The following is a 27,987-nucleotide window of genomic DNA, read 5'->3' on the forward strand; positions in this document are numbered from 1 at the left end:
CGACGCATGGCCCAGCGCCAAAACCCGATGGCAAGACTCTGGATGCCAATTCAGTTGAGCTCCGTGGCGGCGGTGGAATCAACATGGAGAAAACCCCGAAGAGACCGGACGTAGGGAAGAAGGATCTATCGTGTTCGCCCCTGGGCGATGCCGGCAGCGACGATAAGAAGGCAAAGGAGGTTACCATTGCGCAGAGCTCGCCCGAGATTATGAACCCGGAACTGCCCATCAAGCAGTACCGCGACCTCCTTGCGCGCGATCTAGAGCGACGCGAGGCGGCCGTCCGCAGTCCTCCATCTGCACTCACCGAGAAGGTGCGCGTATCACCGATCCACGAAGAGGGCCTGGCAACCTCCCCCACAGCAGTGTCTGGCTCTGACGTTCCCACGGCATCCACCGAGTCGAGCAAGACGATACGGCCCGGCTCAACCCCGGGGACGGCGCCCGGTTGGGCTGCCAGAACGCCGTCTTACCCATTCCCGCGCATGACACCGACTTATAACCATTTGCCCTGGAATCTGCGCGAGGCTTTCGGCAACCGATCGCAGAGTGGCACGTTGAAATTTGCCGGCGGGCAATTCGAGAACAGTGTTGCCGCCTATGACCAACTGCGGTCTGATCCATCGACGCCACAATCGGCTATGACTTTCCTGCCCGGTGGCGTCCCTCACCCATTAGAGAACTTCGACTTTCCTACGCCCAATCTCTATGATTTGGCCTTGATGCTCTCAGCGGAGCCTGGCCTTGATGCATGGTGGAGCGCCGTTACTCAAATCATGAAGGAACACTACATGGCTGAACGGGTGACACTTTCGATCCCTGCCGATGCGACTGACCTCGAGAACGTGCCCTGGGGCCAAAAGGCTACCTACAACACCATTGAGGGGGACGAGTTGAGCATGGGATACCTAGGGAGGGGAAGCAGCATGATGCCAAGCAGCACCGATGAGCAGTTCGAGATGACGTCAAATATGGGAAGTTCTCAAAGAAGTGACATGTCTTCGCATAGGCCTGGAATGCAAAGCCGGCACTCATTCACATCTTACGAGGACCGGAAAGAAATGCGCGAGGGCTATCTGGGATCAGGCCACGGCGGAGCCTCAATGCCTTTAAGACCTCGCCCGATGCCCCGTAGCAAAAGCTATTTCCCAACGACTGATAAAGGCGTCCCGAATGTCATCCGTCCCAGTTTAAACAAGCAAACGCTCGAGGAGCACGACGCCGAAGAGAGCCACCGGAACGTGCCCAGCTGGGAGGCACCACTGGTCGCTCGGCGTGATGCCAAAGGCCGTATCCTACCAGTTTTGCAAGGCTTGGACCTGGAAGCTGATCCTCTCATCGACCACAATGGCGTCAAGCGCGTGATTGAGCGAGGCAAAGTTATTGCTCTCACCCGTTCTTACCCTTACCTCGACCCCAAGTCAGATAATCAGGCGCGCGAAGAGACAAAAAGGAAGTTAAAGAAGTCGCTCAGGACAGAATCGGGAGCCAAGCTGTCGTCAATGTTGAGCAATGCTACCGCGCCAATGACAACGGCGGGCAGATCTAGGAAGGCGATGGCCGGCGACAAAACCAAGAAACCGAGCCTGCTCTCAGTTATGGACGATGCAGAGCCGAGGTCAGCGACACCCAAGTACGAGGAGTATGAGCAAGCCCCACCATCACCTTGGTCGCAATCTCCTGCACCTTCCCCTGCCGTCCGAGCTGAACCGAAAGACAACCCGTTCTTTACGGATGCCATGGTCGATGAGGAGTCTTTCAACCCTGGTCCCAGCCCGCATGACTACGCCAATATGTCAGCGCCGGAGACGATAGGGATTGACAACTCCTGGACCGTGTTGCACATTCCTCTGAAGCATGTTCTGTTGTCCAAGACGACTCCGGGCTTCAAGTTGAATTCAGCAGCACTTGAAGAGAAAACAACGCGTGGTAGGGCAGGGTCCAAGGCAGACGTAAACCCGAGTCCGCGCCCGTCCTCATACGACAATATGAAGAAGACCCAACAGCGCCCCATCGCTATTTTGTCCGTACTCAGCCCCATCATACCTTATCCATCTAATTTGCGCTACTCTCTGGAGCATCTCGCCGCCCACCTCGCAACATCCTTCTCTCTGGCGCGTCACTATTCGAATCTCGAGACCGAAGTCGCTGGGCTTCACCGAAAACGACCATCCACCTCAGGCTTTGGTGCCCTGGCACCTGATGGGAGACCGCTGGAAGACCCAATGCTATTCGCTCGGATGAGTTATACTAGATCTGAAGATCCGTCTCAGCGGTCGATGGGAGGCAGTCTTGCGAGCCCCAGCGACTACTCCATACCCTCTCGAAGTACCGCTGGATCTCCGAGCGTAACCCCTAATTGGGATACTGGTTCTTTTGGTATGGTAATGGAAAAAATATCGAATGGCACAAGTCCCGGCCAGATTGGTTCCGACGGATACTTTGGCACCAAGTCGAGACCTGGACAAGGCCTTGTTCACGGCGGACATTCAAGCTCGGGCCTGCGCTCCTCCAAGGCTACCAGGGAGCCCTTGACTGCGGCCGAGAAAAGACACAGGAGAACCAGCAGCTGGAAACACGATCTTCCAGAGATGGCCCCGTCCACTGAACCGGAAGATATCGACAGTGGAACGGGCAGTAGGCACACGTCTGATGAGGTCACGCCCACCATAGCCACGAAGAAGGTAGCTAAGGAAACAGACAATGCCAATAATGACGATGATGCTCAAGAGAGACGGAATCGAGTGATCGAACAAGTTGTTGCGAACCAAAGCAGCAACAGACACAGCATGCTACACTCATATGGTGCGGATACTGCCACGACACTACAGTCGCTTCCGTCCGGTGGCTTGATACCACAGAAACGGCCATCGCCCGCTTCTGTGCTGCAACGGAGTGGATCCGCCTCAACGACAGAGGTCACCATGTTGCCACCGTCAGACAAATTGAAAGGTCTCATGCTAGACCTCCTGCCATCCCACGTTTTCGTGGCATTGCCCGGCGATGGGGAGATCGTTTGGGTCAACAGCAGATACCTGACATATCGGGGCCAAACCATCGCTGACTTGGTTGTAGACCCCTGGGGCAGTATACATACCGACGACCGCGATTCTTATCTCAGCAATTGGAACAAATCTCTCCACACCGGCGAAACTTTCTCCATGACAGTCCGTTTGCGACGGTTTGATGGCGCATACCGATACCATCTGGCTCGGGCCGTTGCCTCTCGCGACAGACGAGGTTCTGTCCGCCATTTCATCGGCTCGTATATGGATATTCATGATCAGCATACAGCAGAAGTCAAAGCTGCACGCCAGGAGGAGATAGAAGCGTCGGAGGCGAAGCACCGTCTCCTGGCAAATCTGATCCCCCAGATCATCTTCACGGCAACCGAGGACGAAGGCATAACCTTTGCAAATCAGCAGTGGCTTTCCTACACCGGGCAGAGCTTTGAAGATGCGATGGGCGTCGGCTTCATGGACTATGTCCATCCTGACGATCTGGCCAAGTGCAGGATACCACCGGACAAACAGACCGGCAAGGGCTCCGATTTTTTTACTCTATCCGGTGTCAAGACGGCAGCTTCTGCTACTGCTACACCCACACAAGCTGGGACCTCTTCGCTTAACACCCCGAGAGGCTTTCCTCAGTCACTATCTCGAGAAAACAGCTCTTGCAGTAGTTCTTCGTCGGAATTCTTCAGTCCGGACCTGACAGAACTGGCGAAGAAGGGCGTCATAAAAGTTGGAAAGGACAGTAACGGTCGGCCGTCTTATACCACCGAACTACGGCTCAGGTCCAAAACTGACGAATATCGTTGGCACCTCATAAGGTGTGTTGCAATTGATAACATCAATTTTGGCAGCGGGGCAAGCTCTTACTTCGGATCCGCAACCGATATTAACGACCACAAGCTTCTCGAGGCCAAGTTGAAAGAAGCTATGGAGTCAAAGAGCAGATTCCTTAGCAATATGTCCCATGAAATCCGAACCCCGTTGATCGGCATTTCTGGTATGGTTAGCTTCCTGCAGGACACAACACTCAACGAGGAGCAAAGAGATTACACCAACACGATTCAGACGAGCGCCAATAGCCTTTTGATGATTATCAACGATATTCTCGACCTATCAAAGGTGGATGCTGGCATGATGAAGCTGAACTTTGAATGGTTTCACACACGCTCGCTCATCGAGGACGTCAATGAATTGGTCTCAACAATGGCGATTGCGAAACGCCTCGAGCTCAACTATGTTGTAGAAGGAGACGTGCCTTCCTGGGTAAAGGGCGATAAAGTTCGGATTCGCCAGGTTCTACTCAATGTCATTGGAAACGCCATCAAATTTACAGCTCACGGGGAGGTCTTCAGTCGATGCAAGGTCTTGACATCTAATACAACTGGGAATGACATCATGCTTGAATTCTCCATTATCGACACAGGTCGAGGCTTTACCGCGGAGGAGGCTGAGTTGATTTTCAAACCATTCAGTCAGATTGATGGAAGCAGTACTCGGCAGCACGGTGGCAGCGGGCTGGGCCTTGTCATTTCGAGGCAGCTCGTGGAGCTTCACGGCGGCAAGATGGACGGGACTGCAGTTCCCGGCGAGGGCTCAACCTTCACTTTCTCCGCGAGATTCGGCTTACCCAGCGATTCGGATCATCCAGACGCCATCGGCACTCCCGTCCTGCTAGGATCGCGACAACCCTCGCATGAAAGCTCGGATGACAGCTCCACGTTGACCATGAAACCTTTGCTCCTTCATAAGGCTACCGATGGCATATTCACCGCCAGTCCCAGTTCAAGTTCCGACGCGGCGTCTCCAGCTCTTAGGTCGTCTGGCAGCTCAGACCCTTCCATAAGGTCGATACTGTCCCAGAACACTGCCAGATCATCGGTGTCGTCCGTCAACGTCGGTCTTGTTCACTTCAGTGAAGCTGCTAGGGCAAGCGGGCAAGAACTGTCCCAGATTAAGCTCGAGATCCCGCCCTCTAAGCCATCACCAAGAGGATCGCCTACTCCTAATGGATCCAAAATAGGAGTTTTACCGGATGAATTCCGTCCACCGATGTACTCAATCCTCATCATTTGTCCGCAAACTTACAGTCGGGAGGCTACGACCAAGCACATCGAGATGACGTTGCCCAAGGACGTTCCTCATCAGATTACTGCCCTGGCAAGTATCGAGGAAGCACAAGACCTGATTGGCGGCACGGAATCCGTCACCTTCACGCACATAGTCCTCAATTTGCCTTCAGCTGAGTACATTATCAACATGGTTGATCAAATAACGTCTACATCTAGTGGCAAGACATTGATCTTGGTGTTGATCGACTCGGTGCAGCGACAAGAGGTACTTAAGCTGGCGTCGGACAGAGAACAGCAGCTTCTTGCTGAGAATAAGATCATTTTCATCTACAAGCCAGTTAAGCCGTCTCGTTTTGCCGGCGTCTTTGACCCGGCCAAGTTGAGAGACCTCAGCATCGACCGGAACCGCTCCACCGCCGCCCAGATGGTGGAGAGCCAAAGGCAGAGCTACATCGATGTCGAGAAACGCATTGGGAACAAGGGCTACCACGTTCTTCTGGTGGAAGACAATCCAGTCAACCAGAAAGTGTTGGTCAGATTTTTGAAGAAGGTGGGCATCAATGCCGAAATCGCCGGAGATGGTATTGAATGCACCGAAGCGGTGTTTTCGCATCCTCCCGGGTACTATTCATTGATTCTGGTAAGTTGAGACAAGTCCCCAAATCGGTCAAACTCCAATACTAAAAAGTTATGCAGTGTGATCTTCACATGCCACGGAAAGACGGCTATCAAGCCTGTCGAGACATTCGGCAATGGGAAAAGAAAGGCAAATACCCCAAGCTACCCATCATCGCCTTATCGGCAAACGTAATGTCGGACGTTCAGGAGAAGTGTGTTGCGGCGGGCTTCAGCGACTATGTCACGAAGCCAGTCGACTTTATCGATCTGAGTAACGCCATGTCCAAGTTCTTCTGATGGATGACGGCGACTGTCTGTGGATCGACCGAAACCTACAACCACCCAAACACCCAATCAATCGCATGCGCATTGTTGCATCGCCACGGCGTTATTTTGGAGAGACTAGAGAGAACCGCATCGCGAAAGTCAGCAGCATGGCATGGCTAACTGTTGCAGAGCGGCGGCAGGAGTCGAGCATCTGGTTTCAGGGATGATGTCATATAGGGCATACTTTGAGGCGAGCGAACAACCAAATGGTAGAACAATAGAGGAGACGGGGACTAACAGAGAGATCGAGAGAGAGGCAGAGAGGTAAGGATTCAGAACATACATTCTGGTCAATCTGTGTGGATGACTCTTTGTTTGTGTCTATCAGTGGACGACGGAACGGGAACATTTTGTTTCTCTTCCCAGGCCGGGCGAGAGGGGAGGTGGGCCGGAGGCCAGGCACGACTCGCAAATTCGATTCGGCACGATACCATGGGTTACTTACTACATGATTGCATAATAATGGCGGTCTCCTGGCGCATAACATAATCTGGCATGACGTCTTGAGAAGGTGTTGAGGGGCAGGGACGGGCCACGGACGAAGAGTACCTGGATTTTGGAGTCTGGGAAATGTGCATATTCTTGTTTTGCCCTTGTGGTCCAGTTTTGGCCGTTCAGGAGTCTTTGTTTGCGAATATAGGGGGATTGATTGTAACTATTCTTTTTTTTGGTGTCCCGTGGGCGAATTGATTGACTGGAACATTAGTATCAGCCAGTCAGTCAGCCAAAGCGAGTATTTATTTGATGTTAGGTTTTGGGGTGTTCAACTGAGATGAACTATTCCTTTTGCTTGATGTGCATCGTCACAAGTTTAGCATCAGAGGAACGAAGCAAAACATACACACAAAAAAGTATTACTCTAAAAGGTCTCACCAAAACGAAATGTCGGGTCATCCGGAGAAGGATCATCCCATGAAAATTGCCCCATCAAGAAATCATCAGTCAGCAACAATCCCAGATCCGCTTCCGAGATTGAAAAATTGGCGTCCCCGGCGACCACTGTCCCTGAAGCAGGAGGAACACCGGTATCACCACCGCCGCCGCCGCTGCTGCTGGCGCTAAAGTCGGCGAGGAAGCCGAAGTCGAGGATGGGGTCCGGGCCGGGGGGGTTGTGCTGGCCACTCATAGTAGTATCAATAGCACCAGCATTGGTAGTGGTGCCAGCGCCCGAAGCAGTCCCGGAAGCATCCCTCGTTGCGGCCGTTGTCGTACCCTCCAACGCCCTCACAACACTCTCCCTAATCTCTACAATACAAGGCCACGTATACTGAATCTCGTCCATCGCATTCAAGACAACCTCCATAGACTTCCTCGTACCCACATCATCATCTCCCATCTCCCTGCTCCCGGCGTTCTCCTCTTCAGTGCGCAAAAACATTATGCGCTTCATGACAATAGTCCCTGCGGCAACGCTAAGGGTATGGACGACGTCGATGGGAAGAGCGGAAAAAGGATACGAGAGTTTGGAGTAGGTGCGCAGGAGCCGCAGGAGTGCTTGTAGGGATTCGAAACAGATTTCGACATCGTCGCTGGTGGAGATGCCCGGTTTCAGGAAGAGGTGCCGGGGGGGACGGTGGAGGATTATCATGGTAGTGTGGAAGAGCATACTGGGGAAGGAGTGAGTATTAGTGCACGTAAGTATCACATAAAATAACATGAGTATGTAGGGGGCCGCTTGAGGCTAGTTACTCACTGCAAATGCAGAACAAACGGCTGCACCCTTCCATTACTCCACTGATTCCAATACAGCTTACCCGGCAAAGTAGCCAGCCACTTATTCAGCGAGACGTGAATACGCTGCGCCGTGGCCGCCAACACGCCGCTATCGGCGTGGTGTCGCCGGTTCTCGAACAAGTCCGTGATCATAGTGTGCACGATCTTGTACAGCTCGACTCGGTAAATGAAACTTCCCGCCAGACTGATACCATCTTCGTACGCCGTCGCCGAGATGCCCTTCGACGCCATATACGTTTCCAAAAGTCCCTGCCAGTCGGCCGGATACGGAATCCGGATCGTGTTCCTTACATCCGACTCGTGTGGATACAGCGCCGGAGGACGGCCAAAGTACAGACTCAGCTGCTTGTCGGCGTTGAAAGCAGCCCAGTAGACTCTGCGCAGAATCTCGCGATCGATCTGCGGTTCGGAAGACGCCGCCGAGCTGTTATTCCAGTTGCTCGGGTCGAGATGTAGGCCCATCTCATGAGCGAGCCGAAACGCCATGCCACAGAACAGCCACCCCTTAGACGCCTTGCCATGGCCGATGGCATGATAACCAAGCAGCATCAGGGCCTGTAGAATCGTCAGGTCCGGTTTGTCCAATGAGGCGTAGACGAGAGTCTCGGCGTGGAGAGCGAAGGTGGAGGAGATGGCGAGCATATTTGGCGAGGAGAGGGATAGGGCGCCCATGGCGCAGATAGAGTATAGGAGGACTTCGGAGTAGTAGGGCCCGATGGCGATGTCGTAGTCGCGCAGGAAGAACTCGCGGTACACGCACATGTGGTAGGGGTACTGGTCCCGGAAGAAACTGGTCATAGTCTTTTGACTTGTTTCATCGTGGGGGGAGTAGGGGAAATGGCCCGCTGCTATTGCGGCTGGGTCGGGAAAGAGAGGGGGCGAGCCATCTTCGTCTGCCCCGAGAGCCCCATCATGTGTTTCATCGTCTGTTACGAGAGAGGTTGTAGAGGGTGTGCAGTCGCTGGTGTGATGGATCTGGAATAGACTCGTGCCCCCGAAGAATTGCGACGACTTGCCGGCCTTGTGCTTCCTCAGCTGACCGGTTCTTGCCCGGGCCAGCACGAGCTCGTGCTCGGTTGCAGCCTCGGGGCTGCTTTCCGTCTTCCGGGAAGGGATGATGCCAAAGTCGCCAGTTTTGCCCGGCTCCGGTATGTAGCTAGCGAGCAGCTCATCCCTACGCGACTTATCGGCGGCGGCGAGCTGTTGGATGAAGAGCTCGAGCGAGGCCACTCGACGTTCCAGGGCTTGAACATAACTCTTTGGAACAGGTCTGAGTATGGTTTGTCAGTGGTTGCAATACGAACTTGTAAGTCAGATATGTGAGTCGACAATGGTGGATGAGTAACCTTTGCTTCTCTCCAGATCCAGACACGACACATTGCGTTCCAGCCTTCTTGCAGCTCGCACAGGGGCATTGTCGGTCACATTTAATCTATGTGGCTCATGTCAGTATCCTATGAGGAGGGGTTGGGATATATGCTCAACCAAACCTTGCGTCTCCTACATCTTTCACATCTGTTTGGATGTTAGTGTCTCAGGTTCTCATATTGGTAAATTTAACACATACGAGGTAGTCGCAACATCCCCAATTGCCGTCGTGGGGCCGGATTCCATGGAGCCTTGCCACCCGTTTGAGTTAAACAGCAGCGTTGAGACCGATAAAGCTCGCAAGCGAATGATGGCTTAGAACGTAATGTTGTCGCTTTCTTCCACCACTTCCGATGTTTCTCATTTTGCGCAGTCTTGTGAAGTAGAGATGTTGCTATAATGGCGCTCAGCCGCAGCAGTCACCCTCTCAAGGTGTCTTAGGATTGGGGGGTTCCCGGACAGTGCATCTTGAGAAATACACAGAGGAATATGCACTGTACTACCACCCCAGCGGCAGCCTACTATTCTCGACTCAAATGATCATTTGGTAAGTCTTCATTCGCAATACACAGCCCAAATTCATCTGATATCTCGTCTTAACTCCTGAAGACTTCCAAATAATGAAGGATGAGTCTCCTCCGACTTATCCGTAGGTGAGGTAGACAGTATTGTGTAACATTCGCGGCATTGGCAAGACCGATGAGAGACTTGGAGGAAAATACCTACGGAGAATATTCTACCGCTGTAGCCTAAGCCAGTAGCAATATGCGGTTTTGATAATTACGTAAATCATGGATGTCAAGAGTGAGGTAGTAGATGAGTTATGATACCCCAAAGTGAAGTACTTTATAGATCTCCCGCATCCATGACCCCGCCTTGCGCCAAGCACCAAGCTCGCAGCTACCCCTGCAACGGCAGCCTAGCTTGTATGAACCCTGCGTCCGAGCTCATGCCAAGCGGGACAACATTCCACGAGAATGACATCTGGAGCGTTCGACAACCTCATTCTACTCCAGGAGGTGCATCGCCGATTACCATTGCACCACCAAGCACCCTAGCTGCGGGCTCATACACGATAGCGAAATTCACTACCCGCCTGAACAGCTGCTCGAGCTGCGTCGATCTGCTTACCGGCTAATTGCACCCATATCTGGCGGGATTCAACCCTTTCGACGTGTTGTCGTCATGACCGACCATGGACGCGACGAGAGGACGCCGCTGTTGCGCAGGACAAGCGAGACCGGGCGAAATGCAGATCGAATTGCCACGCCCGATGAGGATTTCGCCCATCTCAACCGGCAAGTCAAAATCTGGAGGAGGCGCCGCTGGGCTTCTTTCGTCTGTTCTGGCTTCCTCATACTCGGGTTTGTCGCCCTTCTAATACTATCTGGAGGTAAATACGTCTGTTCCATACTTCTTGTGTAATACATCATGTAATGGACATTCCAGTGTCCTACATGGTTGCAGAGACATGATTTGTTCATCACGAGTGCTTCAGCTCTGTCGGTCGCCTTCGCTATGAAGCTGGAGCAGTTGTAGCAAACATGCTTGTGCAAGTATACGCGCTTGCAAGATATAAATGCGAAAGACCTGGCAGCACCACCTCCGATGGAACAATCAGTGGAGACGGAACTTGCTTGAGTCTCAGACACCACCTACCTCCATGATGGTTATTCCTTCTTTCCTTGGATGCGTTGAACTCTAAGACATCATAGTTCAATCAAACCTCGAGCTTGCACTACACTACTCCTTGCTTTAAATCCCTCGCCTCGCTCTCTCTCTGTCTAGACGATGTTTCTGTCATTCTAATCTACTCGCAGTCCTCTCGCGTTCACGCGGAAAATTACACATGGGGTCCTCAATCTGTTTGACGCCCAGCTGCATCCACGCAGCATCGGAAATTCTGTGTAGGGCTGACCTTTTCATTGCTTCCAATGTTGCGAAATCTGACCGTCGATAGACAACCTGTCGCCCGACTACCAAAACATCGATGCATGCACAGACTTCAACCATCTTGTCTGCGATGGCTTCGATGCTCGCCATGACATCGCTGCGGATCGTAGCGCCGTGTCAACCATCAGTTCCATGGCCGACAACGGGAAAACCATATTGAGACACATTCTCGAGTCTCCGTATCCCAATGCATCCCAGGTTTGCGCATCCAGATACCGCTCCACGCTATACAAGCAGGTGTTCCGCTTGGGGATTGTAGACTGACATGGCACAGCACTCTACATTTTCGCCTTTAAACTTGCTCAACGTTGCCGCCTCCACTGATGAGGACAATTTCAACATGATGCAGGAAACGTACAACTCCTGTATTAACGAGACCGCACTGCAGAAGTTGGGAGTGCAGCCCCTTCTCAGCCTGGTCAGAGAAGTCGCCAACCATTTCCCTTTGGGCCCAGGAAACTCTTACGGGGAAAGTGGAAAACTTGGAGAGAATGATTTCCCCCAGCTGAGCGATGCGATCCTGTTTCTTCAGCAGATTGGGGTAACTACATTCGAGAGCCTTGGAACGGGAGCCGACGACAAGAACCCTGTATGTTCAACCGTGGCAGAACAGCTCTATATGTGATCTAACAGCCCGTCATAGGAAGTCGTCATAATCCAAGCTTCTCCTGCAGGGCTGACTCTTCCGTCTCCTGAATACTACGAGGATGCGGACACTACCCAACAGTATCAGGATATGTTGCAAGCAGTCTTCAGCGCATTCATTCCCGGCAACTCCTCCCGGGATGATGCGGCTAAGCTAGCACAGTCAGTCGTTGACCTCGAGCGGAAGATTGCCGAGGCAACCCCACCTCCGGAGGACCAGCAAGATGTTACGAAATACTACAACATCATCAAGGTATCTGAGGCCAGGACAATTGCGCCAGCCATCGGCCTAGACTCCGTCATCGAGGGCCTTGTGCCATCCGATTACAACGTGGACTCAATGCTGCTCGCCTTTCCCGAATTTCTGGCAAACGTTTCCCAGATTTTGACGGAAACTGACAAGGCAACCGTACAAAGCTATCTGATTTGGAAGACCATCGACACCTACGCAGATGCGGTCCAGGGACCAGAAGTGGCGCCCATTAGCCGTTTTTACAATGTCATGAATGGCTTGGATCCCGAGACAAAGGCTGAGCGCTGGCAGACTTGTGTGAGCTATGTCGACTCGACGGTTGGCTGGATACTGAGTCGCTTCTTCATCGAAGCTGCCTTCTCTGCTGATGCCAAAAACTTCGGCGATCACATCGTGACAGATATTAAGCAGCAGTTCATTTCCAAACTGAATGCGCTGAGCTGGATGGATGACAGCGTGAAGAAGCTGGCCATCAACAAGGTAAATAACATTGACCAGAAGATTGGCTATCCAACGGAAAGTCCGGACATCACAAATCCTGAGGATGTGCAGGCCTGGTACGCAGGCTTGGAGATTACCAACTCTTTCTTCAACAATACAGTGTCAAGCAATCGGTTTTCTATCAACCAAAGTTGGTCCGAACTGGGGAAGCCAGTTGACCATGGCCGATGGTACATGCAAGCCGACACAGTAAACGCATACTACTCGCCCGTCGGAAACGAAATCGTTTTCCCCGCTGGGATCATGCAGTTTCCCGTTTTCCAGTACGACCTTCCCGCATACGTCAGCTACGGTGCTTTCGCCTCTGTTGCCGGGCACGAGTTATCCCATGCTTTCGACAGCTCAGGCCGACACTACGACGAACATGGCAATTATACCGATTGGTGGACCAACCACACTGTCAAGGAGTTCACAAAGCGGGCAGATTGCTTCGTGGAGCAATACTCCAACTTCTCCGTCCCGGGTGCCAACGGGGAGCCTCTTCACGTAAACGGGAGATTGACGCTCGGAGAGAACATCGCCGACGCCGGCGGCATCTCTGCTGCATTCGCCGCGTGGAAGCAACGCCAGCAATCGACGCCGGACGAGGATCTTCCCGGCCTAGACTATTTCAGTCACGAGCAGCTCTTCTTCATCTTCTACTCGCAATTTTGGTGTAATAAAAGTCGGAAGGAGCAGCTAATCCAACGCATTTACACTGATCCTCACTCGCCGGCGTTTGCGCGTATACTAGGGACTATGGCTAATTCGCGGGCGTTCCGTGAGGCTTATAATTGTCCTGTCAAGGCGCCGACGTGTGAGCTATGGTAGGATAGTCAATGTTGTGGAGTTCTTCAAATGTACGATATGTGGAACATGTGCATGAAAATTTGGAAAGGTCTGTATGTTAGCTATAACTATACTTTCTCGTTTTCTGGCGAGATAACTCCAATCATATGAATAGGTACTAGGCTAGTTGATGGCAGCGACAAGGGGGACCGATCCCAAATTGCCTCCGAGGGTCCCTAAATACTACAATCCATGCCTGCCTACCTTGCACCCTTCTACGCCTGAGGCCATATTTTCCACAGGAACTTCGGAATATAAGCATTGGAAGACAATATTGATGGAGACTCAATCAAGAAAGAGTGTTGTATGTATAAAAGCACTGATAGCAATGAATATGTAGACTCCTTCAATATCAGAAATAGCCTATTTTATAGGTTGAATACTTGTTGCAATTTTGTACTTGAGGATCAAGAGAAGCTGCTTGGGTTACTTCAGTATGTATGTAAGTAAGGGGTAAGTGAATAATAGCTGGGTGAGCCCACTTCTACTTGTGTGGAACTGTTACCAACCATTACCCAAACGGGCTCTTATAGGCGGGTTACAGGGGTTACCCACGACATTATGGCACATTCTCGCTTTTGCTATCACGTTGACTGTCGACGCGACGCAAAGACAGCTTAATCCGTGTGGACAAGTAGAGTATACTAAACAGCTATGAAGAGCCTGCAGCCTCTTGCTGGTGTATTTTGGTATCGATCACTAAGCATGTCGCAGTGCATCATGAAACGAACTCCGAAGTATAGACCATCCAGATTGTCGTGTCCATTCCAACAAGCATTCCCATGCCATTCATTTTGCACCCTAAAATACCACTTGCGTATGAATGACGGGTCTTTGATAGACCTGTGCGGCTCGCAACTCAAAGCTCTGATAAGCCATCCAAAGCGCGTCAAAGCCCCAGCTTCTGCTTCTTGATTCTGGGATATACGCCAATGACCAGCATGACCACAATCAAGATCAAAGCCCACAGCTTCAATCCAAGTACATTCTTGTTGAAGTCGGTCTGTGTTGCGCTGGTAAAAGTCGCCATCAACAACAACAGAAGCACATAGCCGCTCGCGCGATGATACTTCCAAACCGCCTTCGCCTTCGCCTCACCCCCGTAAAGTTTGGGCACCGCAAACATGGTAAAACCAACTATGTACTGTACAAGAAACCAAATCGACGCAATTACGCCCAAGTAGCCGTGAACGGAGTGGAAGTGCGAGCCAGGGCCCTGGCGGAATTTATTGATCTCGATGGCGACGACGCCCGTAATGAAAGTGGCGATGGCGAGGAGGTTGAGGCCCGCGTGCACCTTCTGCCCGACTTCCTTTTGCTTGGCGGTGTGGGTGGGCTGAAGTACGAGGATAGACTGGATGAGGACGAGGAAGCCGAAGGATTGTGCGAGTGGGTGGACTGAGAATAGGGAGAGGTTGCCCGCGATGAAGACAGAGCCCCAGACTGAGGCGACGAGGAGGAGAGCCGCGGCTTCGGCGATCACGCCCGTTCCTGAGGATTGGATGAGCTTTGCCATGGTGGAGAGATTGGTTGCTTGGTGGAATTGAGGGAGAGAGAGAGTGAGAGAGAGAGCGAGTATCCAAGACTTGAAGATGACAAATTGGCAGAATATCAACGAGGTTGGAAACAAGGAGGGACAAGCTCCGTGGAAGCGCACATGAAAGATGACACCCAAGCCAACCTAGCTGTCGCTGTGTTAGGAGAGGGAACAGCGTGGAAGGAGAGAAGGCGAAGTATATGCTCAGGCAGTAAGTAGCGAGGCAAACATAAGCGTACCAATAATGAGGTTTTTTACAATGGGAGCTTCGTCCTTTTGGCATACGTCGCCCGGACGGCCGAGGAGTGGTTCCATCTCGTCGTGCGACTCGGTGCCCGGAGTGTGTTGGGGTATGCCCGTTGCGGAGGCCATTTTTGCAAAGAGATCAGTGGCTCACTTGTGTTGATAGCTGCTCGGCTGCTGGGGCTTGGTTGAGCGAGATTTCAATGAATGTTGCATGGTTTAACAAGATGAAAATGTGGACGATTGGCTTCAAGTAGGCGCTGGTTGCTTAAAAACTCTATTCATCCGAGCGGGTAGGCATACGAGTCGGGGAGACAACGAGAGATGACATCGAGGGAGCGAGAGTTTAATGATGCATGGATGGATTGATTGTCTGCATAGCTAGAATGATTACGACAACCTTGCCCTCAATGCACCAGGCTGATGAGCTTCTCAAGCTGGTGCCAATCTCGTTCCATCGATGACGCTGTGTACAATGATCCTATGTGGTACAGATGCACCTATGCATAGCTGTGACCTATCAGCGCTTCGGCATTCATCAGCCCCGACATGGCCGACATTTGCTCATTGCGGGGCAGGAAGTTATCGATGGTGTGCTTAAGCACTTTCTGGGGTTTCCCCAATGTCAAGGTCTTTGTGCTCATTACTGAGCAATACAGTGGCACGGAAGACAAGGGAATCGGTAAGACAGAATTGGAACGAGTCCTATTGAGACCGCCTCCTTAGAACTCATTGGACAATCGAGCTATTAATGACAACGGCTTACAGCCTTTGCGGGTCGAGTCGGCCCTGAAAGCCAAGCTGCCTAACTTGATTTCATCGAGTACTGGCGAGGACCGTCTTATCGATTGGTCTTGAGACTTCAGGGGATTTCGGATCTGGCCGAATTTCCAAGCCCGCCGAGCTACGCGCCGTTCCCGGACGAAGCCCCGCTATGCCTCTCGACTTCGACCGGAGAGACCCTGATGAAGGTGTCGCGTTGTTTCTCTTCTAGTGATTTGGATTTTAAATGCAAGTGTTGTCGCCATATTGCCCGAACTCTTGTCTTGAATTTAACTCGTTAAATTCCATCCCAACCCCCCGACGGCACAATGATTGAGGACATCGAGTATAAGCTGGAGGCCGTCAGGGCCACCTCCATTGCCTCCGAGGACATTGACAAGACCTTCCGCTCGGGTTCTATTGGTACGTATGTTTTCAATATCAACATGTGGCTATATATCAGCTCTTTATGAATTCACATAGAATTGTTTGATTGCAGCCAATACCCCGCAGTATTATGCCGTCCCAAGTATATGGCTAAACCACAGCTCCAGATCTCGTCTCCGGCGCACTAGGGGGTAAAATCGTAGATTTTTCGGATGAGTGGTTCGCAGAGGCCCTTAACCTCCTTACCCCCACGGCCCCCATACGGCAGCCAGGAAAGATGGTCTACACGGGCGCTTGGTACGATGGCTGGGAGACGCGCCGCCACAACACGGATCCCTTCGACTGGGTCGTCATTCGTCTCGGCGTAGCCTCAGGAACAGTCGAAGGCGTCGAAGTAGACACTGCCTTCTTCTCCGGGAACCACGCCCCTGCCATCTCGGTCGAAGGCTGCTTCAGCCAAGACGACGCCGAGGTTCGGTCATGGAAGGGCACCAAGGGAAAATGGGAGCCCATCCTAGGTATCCAGGAGTGTGGCCCCTCACAGCGGTTTGGTTGGAAGCTCGATGAGCCAACGAAGAAGCAGTACACCCATGTTAGGTTGAACATGTACCCCGACGGCGGCATTGCGAGGTTCCGGCTCTTCGGCCATGCAGTACCCGTTTTCCCTGACGACAAGGACGCCATCTTCGACCTGGGCGCGGCGCAGAATGGCGCTGTGGCCATCTCTTGCAGCGACCAGCACTTCGGCACCAAGGATAACCTCGTCTTGCCGGGTCGGGGCAAGGACATGGGAGACGGCTGGGAGACGGCACGGTCTCGGACCAAGGGGCATGTGGATTGGGCCATCATTCGGTTGGGTGCTCCGGCGCTGATACAGAGCTTTGTGGTGGATACGGCATATTTCAGGGGTAACTTCCCGCAGATGTCGAGGCTGGATGCTATTGAGTGGAAGGGTGAGGGTGAGCCGGGCGCGGAGGCCGAGGGGTGGACGGAAGTTGTGGAGGCGACCAAGTGTGGGCCTGATCAGGAGCATACTTGGGCTTGTGCGATAAAGGATAAGACGTTTACGCATGTCAAGCTTACTATTATTCCGGATGGTGGGGTGAAGAGACTACGCGTGTTGGCGAAGAGGGCGGTTTGAGTTGAGACTTGACTGAAAGCTACCAGGAGATTAAATGTCGAGGGCAGCTAACTTCCTTATAAAGTCGTATATCCAAGCCAGAGATGAGATAAAACTGCATTTAGGATCAACGAGAGCCTGACGAAATTCCTTGCCGTTCCGTTGTGAACATCATTCGTCGTTTCTGCAGCTGTCTAGGCACTAGTGATCGTGGAAAATACTTTGATGTTGTCGACGGATATGAGAGGCAGTTCCAACCTCAAATACACATTGTCAAACAGTTGTTACCATGCTACTTGATTTCAAGCAAGGGATGAATTAAACTCAGGGCAGGTCAAGGTAAGCTATACTTAAAAGTCGAGTTCTGACCAACACAATGGATTTGATGAGGTTGGAAACAATGAGTTCGTCCTTGAAACCGTTTGAGACGGCGGTTGGTGGCGCAAGGAACGATGCGCACGGACCGTGAATTGTTCCACTGAAGGTAATTCCAATGATCGAATGGGCAATGACGATGGGACAGCTTATTACCTAACATTGATGAAGGACCCACCACTAGTTAAGGGGACCTCAAGATCTCGACAAGTAGAACATCGAGCAAGTCGACCGGCACAACGACTACGAAGACCCGAACACGATTTGAGAAGTATGATCCTGCATAGACCCGACTCGATCAGCTCATGAGCAGCCTACCGCTCGTCCTTTCGCAATGGATATCGGAGACGGCGATGGTGGGGGTTTCGGCGGCCAGCCTAGGAGGCCGCGAGAACTCCCGCCTGATCTCCCTAAATCGTTGGACGACCGCAAGGCCGTTCGCACCGAGTTAGTCCCAGAGACCGAATATTACGATGGCTGGCAAGGTTCGTCCATGTAACTACGGCATCCGAGGCTACAAGCTGCTAACATTCATGGCTCCCACCAGGTCAATCTCAATTTCTAACGAGCCCCATTCTCGCAAAGCCTTTGCAGTTCAGCGACTTGACCTTAGATGATCCCGACTACGACCAACAAGACCTAGCCAAGGGCATGCCCGATAGCGATACCAGACTAATGGAGATGCTGGCCGCGCAAGCACAACGACACGGAGGCGCTGGCCTGGGCGATGCCGACGCGATAGCTAGTGACGACAAGATTCCCGAAGATGAGAAGCACAAGATGCTACAGAAGTCATTAGCCATGGCTGCAAGCAATGGCGACCTGGAACATGTGAAGAAAATCGTCGAGGGCAAGGCCAAGCCCTTCGTAGACGTGAATGCCCCAGACGAGGATGGAACTCCGCCCCTGGTCTATGCGAGCTGCTTTGTAAGTGACGTGGGAATCAATACGAATAAACGATCGCTGATCAGTTTAGGGTCACGAGAGTGTAGTACAAGCTTTGGTGGATGCCGGGGTAGATGTGGACAAGCAAGACCGGAATCATTGGAGTGCTCTCATGTGGGCCATGACGAATCGGCACAAAGGTATCGCCAAGATACTACTGGATAATGGTGCTTCTGCCGAAGCCAAGACATCTTCAGGCAGGACTGCTTTTGATTTCGTGCCCCCCGACAGTGATATATCTTTCTACCTACACGACAACGGGTACAACATTGGGAATGCCGGGGTCACCGATGACTTCTACAACCCGGGGTTCTCCCAAGACCGATTCGAAGAAGAGCTGGCCGAGCAAGAAACGCGGCGGCGGATGATGATGGAAAGTGCGAGGGATCTTGAAGTCGATCTGGGCAACGTCGGAATGGATGATCAACCAGAGGTAAGTTGATCCACAAACCCGTAATCAAATATCACGTCTAATGTTGCGCAGGCTATGGATGAATTTGAGGAAGAGGGACAGGAATTTGATTGGAACCGTTGTTTACACGACCAGATGTTCGTTTTCCAAGAAAGCGAGCTTGAGAGAATACTTGACATTATCATCACCAAAATGACTCCCCAACGGTCACCATCGCAAAAGCCTGTTCCCGCCAACATGATTTTCTTAAGCGCAAGATATGCGCATTACCATTCCAGCCATGAGCTGCTCGCCCAACTTCTCATCCGCGCCCAGGACAAAATCAACGACGTTGTCGAGGAGCACCAGTGGGATATGACAATTCTCGCTTTTTGGATGTCTAATGCGACACTTCTGTTACACTATCTGAAGAAAGATGCCGGGCTCGTGGAGGCAACGACAGAGTTCCAAGCTCAGCTGGCCGAACTGGTCAATGAAATCTTCATCCTCATTGTTCGAGATGCGGAAAGACGGTTGGACAAGGTCTTGGAACCAGCAATGCTCGACCACGAAACCATCCCGGGGTTTGAGGATGTCACTTTCCAGCACGAATGGAAATTGTTCAAGAGGAAAAAGGAGGTGAAAGCAGAGCCGCTAGAGAAGCGTTATCGACCGCCGTCTCCCAAGCAGAGAGCCAAGCCTGCCCCTCGAAATGTTACCTCTCTCCTGTCTTCCACCTTGTTCGTTCTAGATCTGTATGATATCCACTCCGTCATCACATCGCAGATCATCTCGCAACTCATATTCTGGCTCGGCGCGGAATTGTTCAACCGCATTATGGACAACAGAAAATTCCTTGCTCGAACAAAGGCAATGCAAATAAGAATGAATATCTCTGTTCTTGAGGATTGGGCCAGGACGAACAATCGCAAGCCCGAACACTACGAGCATGGAGAGACGAATGCAAGTGGAGAAACGACTGTCGAGGCCGCACGAAGGCACTTGGCCCCAGTCATTCAACTGCTGCAATGGCTACAGTGTTTCTCATCGCTTGACCCCGATGATCTCGAAGCTTTAGTTGGGACACTTCAACAATTGCCCCGGCTCAATCCACAACAACTTATCTACTCGGCCAAGAACTATCGACCTGAAGTCGGCGAAAAGGGACTACCGAAAAGTGCCTTTAAGTACCTCGAAGCAATTCAAAGGGAGGCCGCAATCAAGCGAGATCGAAGAAAGACCGCGTCCCCTTCGCTAATCAGTATGCCGTCAACACCTGTCAAAGGCATGTCGAATGGCAACGAACCAGAGGTTGCAACAAGTGTGCAGGGCACACCAAATCCAGACTACGAATTTGATGACGACGTTCCCGAAGGCATTAACCTTGACCCATCAGTCATGCTACCATTTTCCCTGCCATCTGTGACGGACATGCTGGTATCCTACGGTGCTGGCTTCGGCGGAGTGAACCGCGAGCGGGAAAGGAAATACATCCCAACAATACCCCCTGAATTCCTTGAGAAGTTGGAAACTGGTGGCTCCAGAGATGGGCCCATGTTTGGGGAGAAGGATTGGGAGAATGAGGAAGTGTGATGACTATGCCTGTCGCGCATCCCCTGGAGCGGTGAATAGTATCTTCCATCGAACCGAGACACGTTGGATGTTATCGTGACACCACATCAGGCTGTTATTAGCGCAAGCTAGAACACGTTGTTTGCTTTTTCACGACATGCCGCCTTTAAGGGGCGGGGGCGCAGGGGCAATTGGGCCTTGGTGCATAGCATTTACGGGAGAGGCGTTGGGATGCGCGACTGCGGTTTGAGGCTTTTGGGCGCAGTGGCTGCAAATCAGGCCCCATTGGAACTAGCAAGTTTTTGAAAGAAAAACCGAACACGGACGAGATGGCTGTATTCTTCTTGCCTATCTGGAAAGGAACCAACGTGATGTTGTGACGGTAAGGGTATAGCAGACTACTTGAATTCTGCGGAGATCCCATTTGTTGCGAGGTAGCTTCGACACGTGTGATATTAATGCGTCATATGAATGCGGCTGCGTAGTGCAGAGTGTTGACCGCGGTTGGCATTTGCGCCACTTGCATCTCGACTCGACCTTGAACAGCAAATCCGTGCGCCGTGGTCAGTTGAGGCCAGCCGTTGGCTAGAAGAGAGCCTGGGAGGTGTTTCTAATTCAAATCAGTGTCTCGGAACCTAGCATTCGGCTGCTGTTCCCAGAGACCAGTGATCCATCAAAGAGAAATGTAACATTCACAAGCGCTGTGCATGAGCACACAGACTGCTCGCGTAATTCCCACTGCCGTGGATTTTTTCTCCTTTGCATGATGAATGAATAAATGCCTGAATGCCCAATGCCAACGTTCACGATCTTCGCGCCATCTTTTATTCTGTGGAATCGGGACTTGGATGAGCTGGCTAAATGCCACGTCGAAGATTGCTGCAAAAATTGCGTCGAGATGCAAGTGCTCCGGACCCACAGCTGCGCGGGGGTTAATCCTCCGTTTGCACTTAACGCTACAAATACCGTATCCACGACTACTGGCTGATTTGGGAAAAGGTGGGTGCTGCTGTGCTCCCTCCCAACAACCCCCCACTATACTAGCAGCTTAGTACACTCCCAACTGGGCAGTTGCAATCCGGATTCGGCGGCTCTTATTTGCTGGCGTTAAGTCTGTCGAACTAGAGACGGTTATGGTGCCGTGAAAGACTCGGTACGCTCCCTCCGTCGTGGCGGTCGATTCCAACTACCGCCGTTGGAAAGGTATGCGTGGTCACGCGCACGCATTAGACAGAACGTTTTACCTCCAATAGGATAGAATAACCCTCCCCTTCAGCAGAAAGAATATAGGGTTCGGGAGGAGGAGACAACGACTACTGCCGGAGGGTCAACGGAAGGAGAAAGAGAAAAAAAAAATTGTGAGTGTCACGCGCTGGATGATGAGGCCTCGGCTTTGTCAGCAACCAGTCCTAGTGCTAAGAGCGATGGTTTTTCTAGAGCCGGCTTCCCGGTCGACCGATGCGGAGAGAAAAATGGACGGCTAGAGCAATCGTGTTGCGATATTGAGCTCACGGGCCACGAGGAAAGCCGAGTCAGCATATACTCTATCATACTCTATCGAGCAAGAGATTGCTTGGGTTATCCTGACCAAACTAGCATTCAATACCGAAGCGAAATTTGGCAGCTGAAGATAGGCGGGCCACAACCATCGTCCACATAGGGCTGAATCAAGGGAGATGTTGCCGTGTTGGGCTTCGATGGAGTATAGAGCACACTTGTTGGAGTAGGAGCCAAGTCAGCTTGGAGTAAGTTGGTGTTATTCAAATTTCCTTCTCAGCCTAATGTCAGGAAATAGGTGAGACAGGCGCAGCAAGAAAATAAAATCTTGCCAATGCAGAAAAGGAAAAAGCCGCCGTCCCAACACCTGCAGATAACCAGCTGACCGCTTGCCCGGCAAACAGAGTCACCGCCAATTGGAACGAAGTATAGTTTATTACAAGTTAACAGAGGTGCTGGACTATCTTTGATGGTTCTCTAACGGCCCGTTTGTTCTTTTTGGGCATGGTGGCTGCTTGCTGATTCGCTCACCTCAACACCCGTTCGACTGACCCTGGTCTTTGATTTGGACCCTTTGGAAAACGCATGGCGGTTGTTCCACTGCTGTCGAGCCTTGGGTTTACGAATGACTCGATGTGGACGCCGAGCTTGTCGAGAAGAGGAAAAAACAAGAAAAATACCTTAGTCTCCTGCTACCAATGCGCGAGAACAGAGGTAGTTGCGCGGAGGTGCATAATCGGGAAGGAGTGACTCTCCCTTCCGGCGGAGAGCCATGAGTTTAGAACACATTCCCATCTAGTTATGCGCTGCTTGTAAACCAGGTCATAAGGCCCATGTCTCCCACCCAAGTAACGTTGGCTGCTTTTCCACTCTATTCCTCTTCGCCTATTTTTAAGCAACACTTGATATCTGCGGTTTGACTTCCGGGTATTTACAAGGTTTTCACGTCACTCTGTTGAGCACTGTTGGGTCGGTGTTGATTCCGTATAACCGGGAAGGCTCGAGGCACGCCCGTCAAAGTCAATTACCTCAGGGCATTCCTCGCAACCAACACAATAGAGACGCACATTAGGCATCCCCGGAACCGCCTGGGCCGATCAACATCGTCAATCCTCCAGAGTGTAGTCAACACTATCTCATCGATTTTTCCTTGGACGGAATTGGGACCCGACTTGGACTATTCCAGGCGTTGGGACCGTTGAACCAAGGGCTCACTCCCGGTTGACGACTACTGCAGGGGAACTTTTCCGAACAAGGTTGGAGGCTTTCGATAGAGCAAATCCCCGGACCCTGGTTTCGTCACACAAGGTCAATTGGACGCGGAAATGGCGCCCCCAAAGTCTGCAAGCGTGCGCTACAGAGGACGGACTGGCGCGCTCGTACCCTTTAGAGACGACCAGCTAGTCGCCCTTCGATACGATCAGACCAAACAGGCCGAACCTCCTATTATACTTGCGCCGAGTCCGCCCTCTCCTCCACCACGATCGCCGCTGCGATACCGTTCACAGTCAGGCACGCACCCTGCTTCCAGTATTTTTTCTCGTAATCCAGGCGCACTTCTCAATTCTCCTCCTCCTGTTCGTCCCCCTCGGCCAACGGAGACGCATCCTGCTCTGAGAACCATCACCACCCCGGGTGCAAACGAATTCTACGGCCACGACGACGACACCAACAACTCAAAACGGAATTCGGGGCACGCGCCAACTTCAACATCACCGCAGTGCTTCACCTTCTACCAAGAGAGCGACGAGGACGACGACGACCCTTTTCCGTACGAAAACCTTAACAAGGTGCCTCGAGTGAGAGTGACTCCAGAGCTCCATGTGAACGTCCACGATATTCCTCGAGCGCTGTGCATTAGGAACCGGGCCAGTTTTGCCTCGACGAGCTCGGAAAATGAGCATACCCAGCCGCCACATGCAGTCGATGATCTGAGTGGAACCAACTGCAGCATTCCTCTGTCCTCGCCAGATTTATCGGAGAGTAACAGCAATAGTAACACGGTCTCACCGACATCGCCCACGACGCCAATCTCAAATTTTGCGGAGAAACCTGCATCCATCTTTTCGCGATCCTTCAGTTTCCGGTCTTCCATTTACAGCAAGTCCTCATCAATGAAGTCGTCACGAGGTAAACTCCAGAAAAAGGTCCATGCTCCTCCACACGAGCAGCGCTCGGTGGATCCAGCTCCGTCCACGGCCACACCCCCTGCAACCCCACCTCCCGAAAATGGAATGCCAATGACAATCCACTACCCATGTGGACGGGAAACCCCGTTGTTGGTTAACGACATCCCGAGCCCCTTGGAGTCGCCAAATCTTCACGGCGGCAGTCCTGCGCCTGCTGGCGATGGTGAATTCGCCGACTTCATCACCCAGATGTCATTTAGCAATCGGGGGAGTATTATGCTTGGTGGCAAGCGACCGACCAAGGATAAGAAACCCATCACTATGACCAACAGCGACAGCGCTACCGGCCATGGTCCTCCTGCCCGGCAGCTCCCAATTCGCGCATTTCCACTTGCGCCGTCCTTGATGTCGAAATCGCAGGTCGATGGAGCTGTAGCTTCGAGCGCGAACGCCCAGGAACCCTATCGAAACGCTAAAAATCATGTCATCGCCGAGGAAGACGAAACGGCACCAGCTTGTAGCTCAGTGCTCCCAGCGTCTCCACCGGTGGCGGCCGCATCGTCGACGCCGGTGCCACCTCCGCCGGTAGAGGTTACCGCATCCACTTCGGCGTCGCCATTCGCCGTCGACGAAGAGCCATCCACGCCCAAATCGCCCCAACCACCCAGCATTCGTGTCATATCGGTAGATATAGAAAGGGAATCTCAAAAGGTGAGATCGCTTTATGAATCCGGAGAAGGTCTGCGGTGGGAGGACGGGGGGCGACTTGAGCCCACAGTAGAGGTCCCGTCCGAGGATGATGATGATGATGATGATGAGGTGCAGACGAACGACGCGTATGGTTTCCTTGACTATCCGGCCAAAAAAACTTTTTTGATCGTACTGACAGCCATGCCTATGACAGGTCACCGAACAATCCCACCAGTCCGACGACAAGTCAAAGTCGAAGTCCAAACGATCAATCTGGAAGCCGTATTCGAGCAGCTGGGATCCCGGCGTCCGTGGCATGTACTGCGTCGCGACACGATGATTCCATACGCCACGCATACGAGTTGGCTGGAGGAATAGAGGACTGGGAGGACGTCAATGGTGAAGATGTCGATCGTTACGGTTTCATTCATATCAGACGACCAGAAACGCCGCCTCGCATGCCTATTGAGTCCGACAATGCCTCGGTGCAGTACTCGCCGCGGAAGCAGCGCAACGTGCTGGTACGGAAAGAAATTGCGTACGCTGGATATCTAGGTGCTAGACGCGGACCTAGTAGGAAGGTGTCCGCGCGCTCCCTAAATACACAAGCGTCCGAGATGTCGTCGATGTCTCGGTATTCTAATCGTTCTGCCGCACGCCAAGCGGCCAACCTACTGCCCCATAATAGGGATCGGAAGTTTACCGACGAGGCTGGAGAAATGCTTGCCTTGCAACCCGGCCTAAGCATCGGCGAAGATGAGTCTGCGGGGAAGCTTGCTGAGGAGCACAAACGGAAGGAGTGGGAACGCGCAGAGAAATGGCGGAAGATGGCCAAAGTCGTCAAGCCAGGCAAGGATGGCGAGGGCATGGTCTTCGAGTTTGACACCAAAAACCCGAAACTCATTGAACGCACATGGAAGGGTATTCCGGACATGTGGCGCGCCGCGGCCTGGCATTCATTCCTGTCCACAAGCGCCCGCGATAGCAAAAGGCCCCTCGAAACTGATGACGAGCTCGTAGTACATTATCAGACACTACAGGAACAGCCTTCTCCAGATGATGTCCAGATCGACCTCGACGTACCGAGAACAATCAACCAACACATCATGTTCCGAAGAAGATACCGCGGTGGACAACGACTCCTTTTTCGTGTGTTGCACGCATTGTCTCTCTACTTCCCTGAGACAGGTTACGTCCAAGGCATGGCATCTCTAGCCGCGACGCTGCTCAACTACTACGACGAGGAGAGGTGCTTCGTCATGCTGGTGCGCCTATGGCAGCTGCGTGGTCTCAATCGCCTCTACCAACCTGGATTTGAGGAGCTGATGGGCGCATTGAAGGACTTCGAAAAGTATTGGCTGGCAGACAAGGACGTAGCGCAGAAGCTTCAAGAGCTCTCTATCGATCCGACCGCGTACGGAACTAGATGGTACCTGACGCTTTTCAACCTGTCGATACCCTTCCCAGCACAACTCCGAGTTTGGGATGTTTTTATGCTGCTCGGTCAATCGCCCCCAGATCCTCCCGCTCCTTCAATGTTGTCGGGTAAGGCGGGCAAGGGTGCGCCCGAACCAGTTTCGTCCCAAGGTCTGGAGATTCTGCATGCCACAAGTACAGCAATCATACACGCTCTGCACGACCAACTCATCGACTCCGACTTTGAGAACGCCATGAAGGCATTGACCTCTTGGGTTCCGATTAAGAATGAGGAATTGCTCATGAAGGTGGTCCGGGTCGAGTACAAACAGCACATGAAGTCAAAGAAGACTTAGGAGGTCCGTCTCAAGTCCTTGGTTCCTGGTTCGGGAGACACCTAGCTCGCCTCTCTTGCCAAGCGCCTGGGGGCCTACACCCGTGACCTTCTCCACGCGAAGAACCCAAGCCCACGAAGCAGCCGCGAAGTCAGCTGGGCCAGTTCTCACACCTCGGCCAGACCTCGTCACGAACGATCAACTTAATACGAACATGGCTCTCAGACTTGGTCATACGTCTGGTTATTATCCTTGTTGTACATTTCCTTTGTTATACGAATGCGAGTCCCATCCCTGTGGACGAAGGAGGATGCAGGACCTATGCTTCTCCATATTTTGTTTTTGAGAGAAGGGCGAAAACGGAAGGACAGAACATTTGCAATATACCCCGGTGCGCTCGCTCAATCAATCAACCACCCTTACCGGGCATGATTGAACGCGCGATTTTTGCTGCTTAGTTTGTTTCTTTAAGGGCCATCAGCTTTTGTGCGTGCGGCTTCCAGGGAAATGAATAAGCAGGCTCTACGAAGGAAGGGGTCTGCCTGTCTTTCTTGGTTGGTTGGTTGGACGGTCTCTTCTCATGAAGTAAGTACCTTTAAGCTACAGTACAGCTAGGAAGGATGGAGGGCTGGACTCGTGACGATGATGTCTAGTATGTACGGTATCCTACAATATTTATTCGCTAATGTCATAATATACTCATGAACACTGTCAGGGTACTCTACTGCTTGTGGCTGAATGCAACAAGTAATCCTTCGCTCAAGCAGGCTCTTCTAACTAGGCGTCTTTTGCGAATCTTTCATGAAGCCCGCCATTGGTGGCCAGATGATGGATACTAAATGTGACGGGACGTCATCGCCGGTCCCTGGTGAGTGGCCATGTGCTTGTTCTCATACCAAGTTGTTATGTATATGCATTCATTGGTGTCTGCTATGTCTATTTCCGCATATCGTATGCTCCTGGCTTTCTGGCAACCTTCGTCCGATATCATGCCACTTAGTCAGTCCACATTTCCCGTCTTCTTGGGGATTGGTGTATATGTATTATGATGTGGGACAGGCATGACGACAGACCGTCTGGCCTCTCCGGTCGCAGCCTGTAAGTAGCGGTCTGGACTCGGGGACTTGAGATGGGTTCTTGGTGAAGGTGGTAGAGGTTGAGGAAAAGGGGGAGGGGGGAGGGGGGAGCTGGGGGTGTATGCTTGCCTCGTGTTGCACTATTGATCGAATGGTGAGTGCGTTGGTATATGGTCCTATGTGGAGTAATGGCTAGAAAGAA

General features: G+C 52.2%; 6 protein-coding genes across 6 annotated transcripts; 4 read left to right on the forward strand and 2 right to left on the reverse strand.

Annotated features, from left to right (window-relative positions):
• Positions 1-83: 83 nt before the first annotated feature.
• BCR38DRAFT_343233 (uncharacterized protein) lies at positions 84-5,998 on the forward strand (the record flags this gene model as incomplete). The annotated part of the gene is made up of 2 exons (XM_040856015.1): positions 84-5,723; positions 5,780-5,998. 2 exons carry the CDS (start codon positions 84-86, stop codon positions 5,996-5,998), a joined length of 5,859 nt encoding a protein of 1,952 aa, XP_040715439.1.
• Positions 5,999-6,887: 889 nt separating this feature from the next.
• Positions 6,888-9,376, reverse strand: BCR38DRAFT_457829 (fungal-specific transcription factor domain-containing protein; the record flags this gene model as incomplete). Its single annotated transcript, XM_040862077.1, has 6 exons — positions 6,888-7,368; positions 7,405-7,635; positions 7,722-9,032; positions 9,109-9,194; positions 9,253-9,277; positions 9,330-9,376. The coding sequence occupies 6 exons, from the start codon at positions 9,374-9,376 to the stop codon at positions 6,888-6,890; spliced, it is 2,181 nt and encodes a 726-aa protein (XP_040715440.1).
• Positions 9,377-10,092: 716 nt separating this feature from the next.
• BCR38DRAFT_433774 (peptidase family M13) lies at positions 10,093-13,699 on the forward strand. Its single transcript, XM_040860273.1, has 5 exons — positions 10,093-10,523; positions 10,951-11,037; positions 11,091-11,281; positions 11,358-11,672; positions 11,727-13,699. The coding sequence occupies exons 1-5, from the start codon at positions 10,316-10,318 to the stop codon at positions 13,290-13,292; spliced, it is 2,367 nt and encodes a 788-aa protein (XP_040715441.1). The 5' UTR covers positions 10,093-10,315; the 3' UTR covers positions 13,293-13,699.
• Positions 13,700-13,729: 30 nt separating this feature from the next.
• Positions 13,730-15,521, reverse strand: BCR38DRAFT_433777 (eukaryotic cytochrome b561-domain-containing protein). The gene is made up of 2 exons (XM_040860274.1): positions 15,087-15,521; positions 13,730-14,801 (listed from the first exon to the last, which is right to left on the reverse strand). Exons 1-2 carry the CDS (start codon positions 15,217-15,219, stop codon positions 14,200-14,202), a joined length of 735 nt encoding a protein of 244 aa, XP_040715442.1. The 5' UTR covers positions 15,220-15,521; the 3' UTR covers positions 13,730-14,199.
• A 660-nt stretch (positions 15,522-16,181) lies between these two features.
• BCR38DRAFT_457832 (uncharacterized protein) lies at positions 16,182-20,663 on the forward strand (the record flags this gene model as incomplete). The annotated part of the gene is made up of 6 exons (XM_040862078.1): positions 16,182-16,275; positions 16,407-17,374; positions 18,048-18,219; positions 18,282-18,661; positions 18,711-19,112; positions 19,164-20,663. The coding sequence occupies 6 exons, from the start codon at positions 16,182-16,184 to the stop codon at positions 20,661-20,663; spliced, it is 3,516 nt and encodes a 1,171-aa protein (XP_040715443.1).
• A 2,801-nt stretch (positions 20,664-23,464) lies between these two features.
• On the forward strand, positions 23,465-26,730 carry BCR38DRAFT_485171 (rab-GTPase-TBC domain-containing protein; the record flags this gene model as incomplete). The annotated part of the gene is made up of 2 exons (XM_040863843.1): positions 23,465-25,104; positions 25,173-26,730. 2 exons carry the CDS (start codon positions 23,465-23,467, stop codon positions 26,728-26,730), a joined length of 3,198 nt encoding a protein of 1,065 aa, XP_040715444.1.
• Positions 26,731-27,987: the final 1,257 nt, after the last annotated feature.

This window comes from Pseudomassariella vexata, assembly GCF_002105095.1.
Source record: "Pseudomassariella vexata strain CBS 129021 chromosome Unknown BCR38scaffold_7, whole genome shotgun sequence".
Classification (NCBI taxonomy): domain Eukaryota; kingdom Fungi; phylum Ascomycota; class Sordariomycetes; order Amphisphaeriales; family Pseudomassariaceae; genus Pseudomassariella; species Pseudomassariella vexata.

Coding starts and splice junctions, on each gene's coding strand:
- BCR38DRAFT_433774 (XM_040860273.1), top strand. CDS start 10,316: ATGACCGACCATGGACGCGACGAGAGGACGCCGCTGTTGCGCAGGACA. Junction 11,282..11,357: donor CGTATCCCAATGCATCCCAG/GTTTGCGCATCC, acceptor GACATGGCACAG/CACTCTACATTTTCGCCTTT. Junction 11,673..11,726: donor GAGCCGACGACAAGAACCCT/GTATGTTCAACC, acceptor AGCCCGTCATAG/GAAGTCGTCATAATCCAAGC.
- BCR38DRAFT_433777 (XM_040860274.1), bottom strand. CDS start 15,219: ATGGCCTCCGCAACGGGCATACCCCAACACACTCCGGGCACCGAGTCG. Junction 14,802..15,086: donor TGTAAAAAACCTCATTATTG/GTACGCTTATGT, acceptor TCCAATCCTCAG/GAACGGGCGTGATCGCCGAA.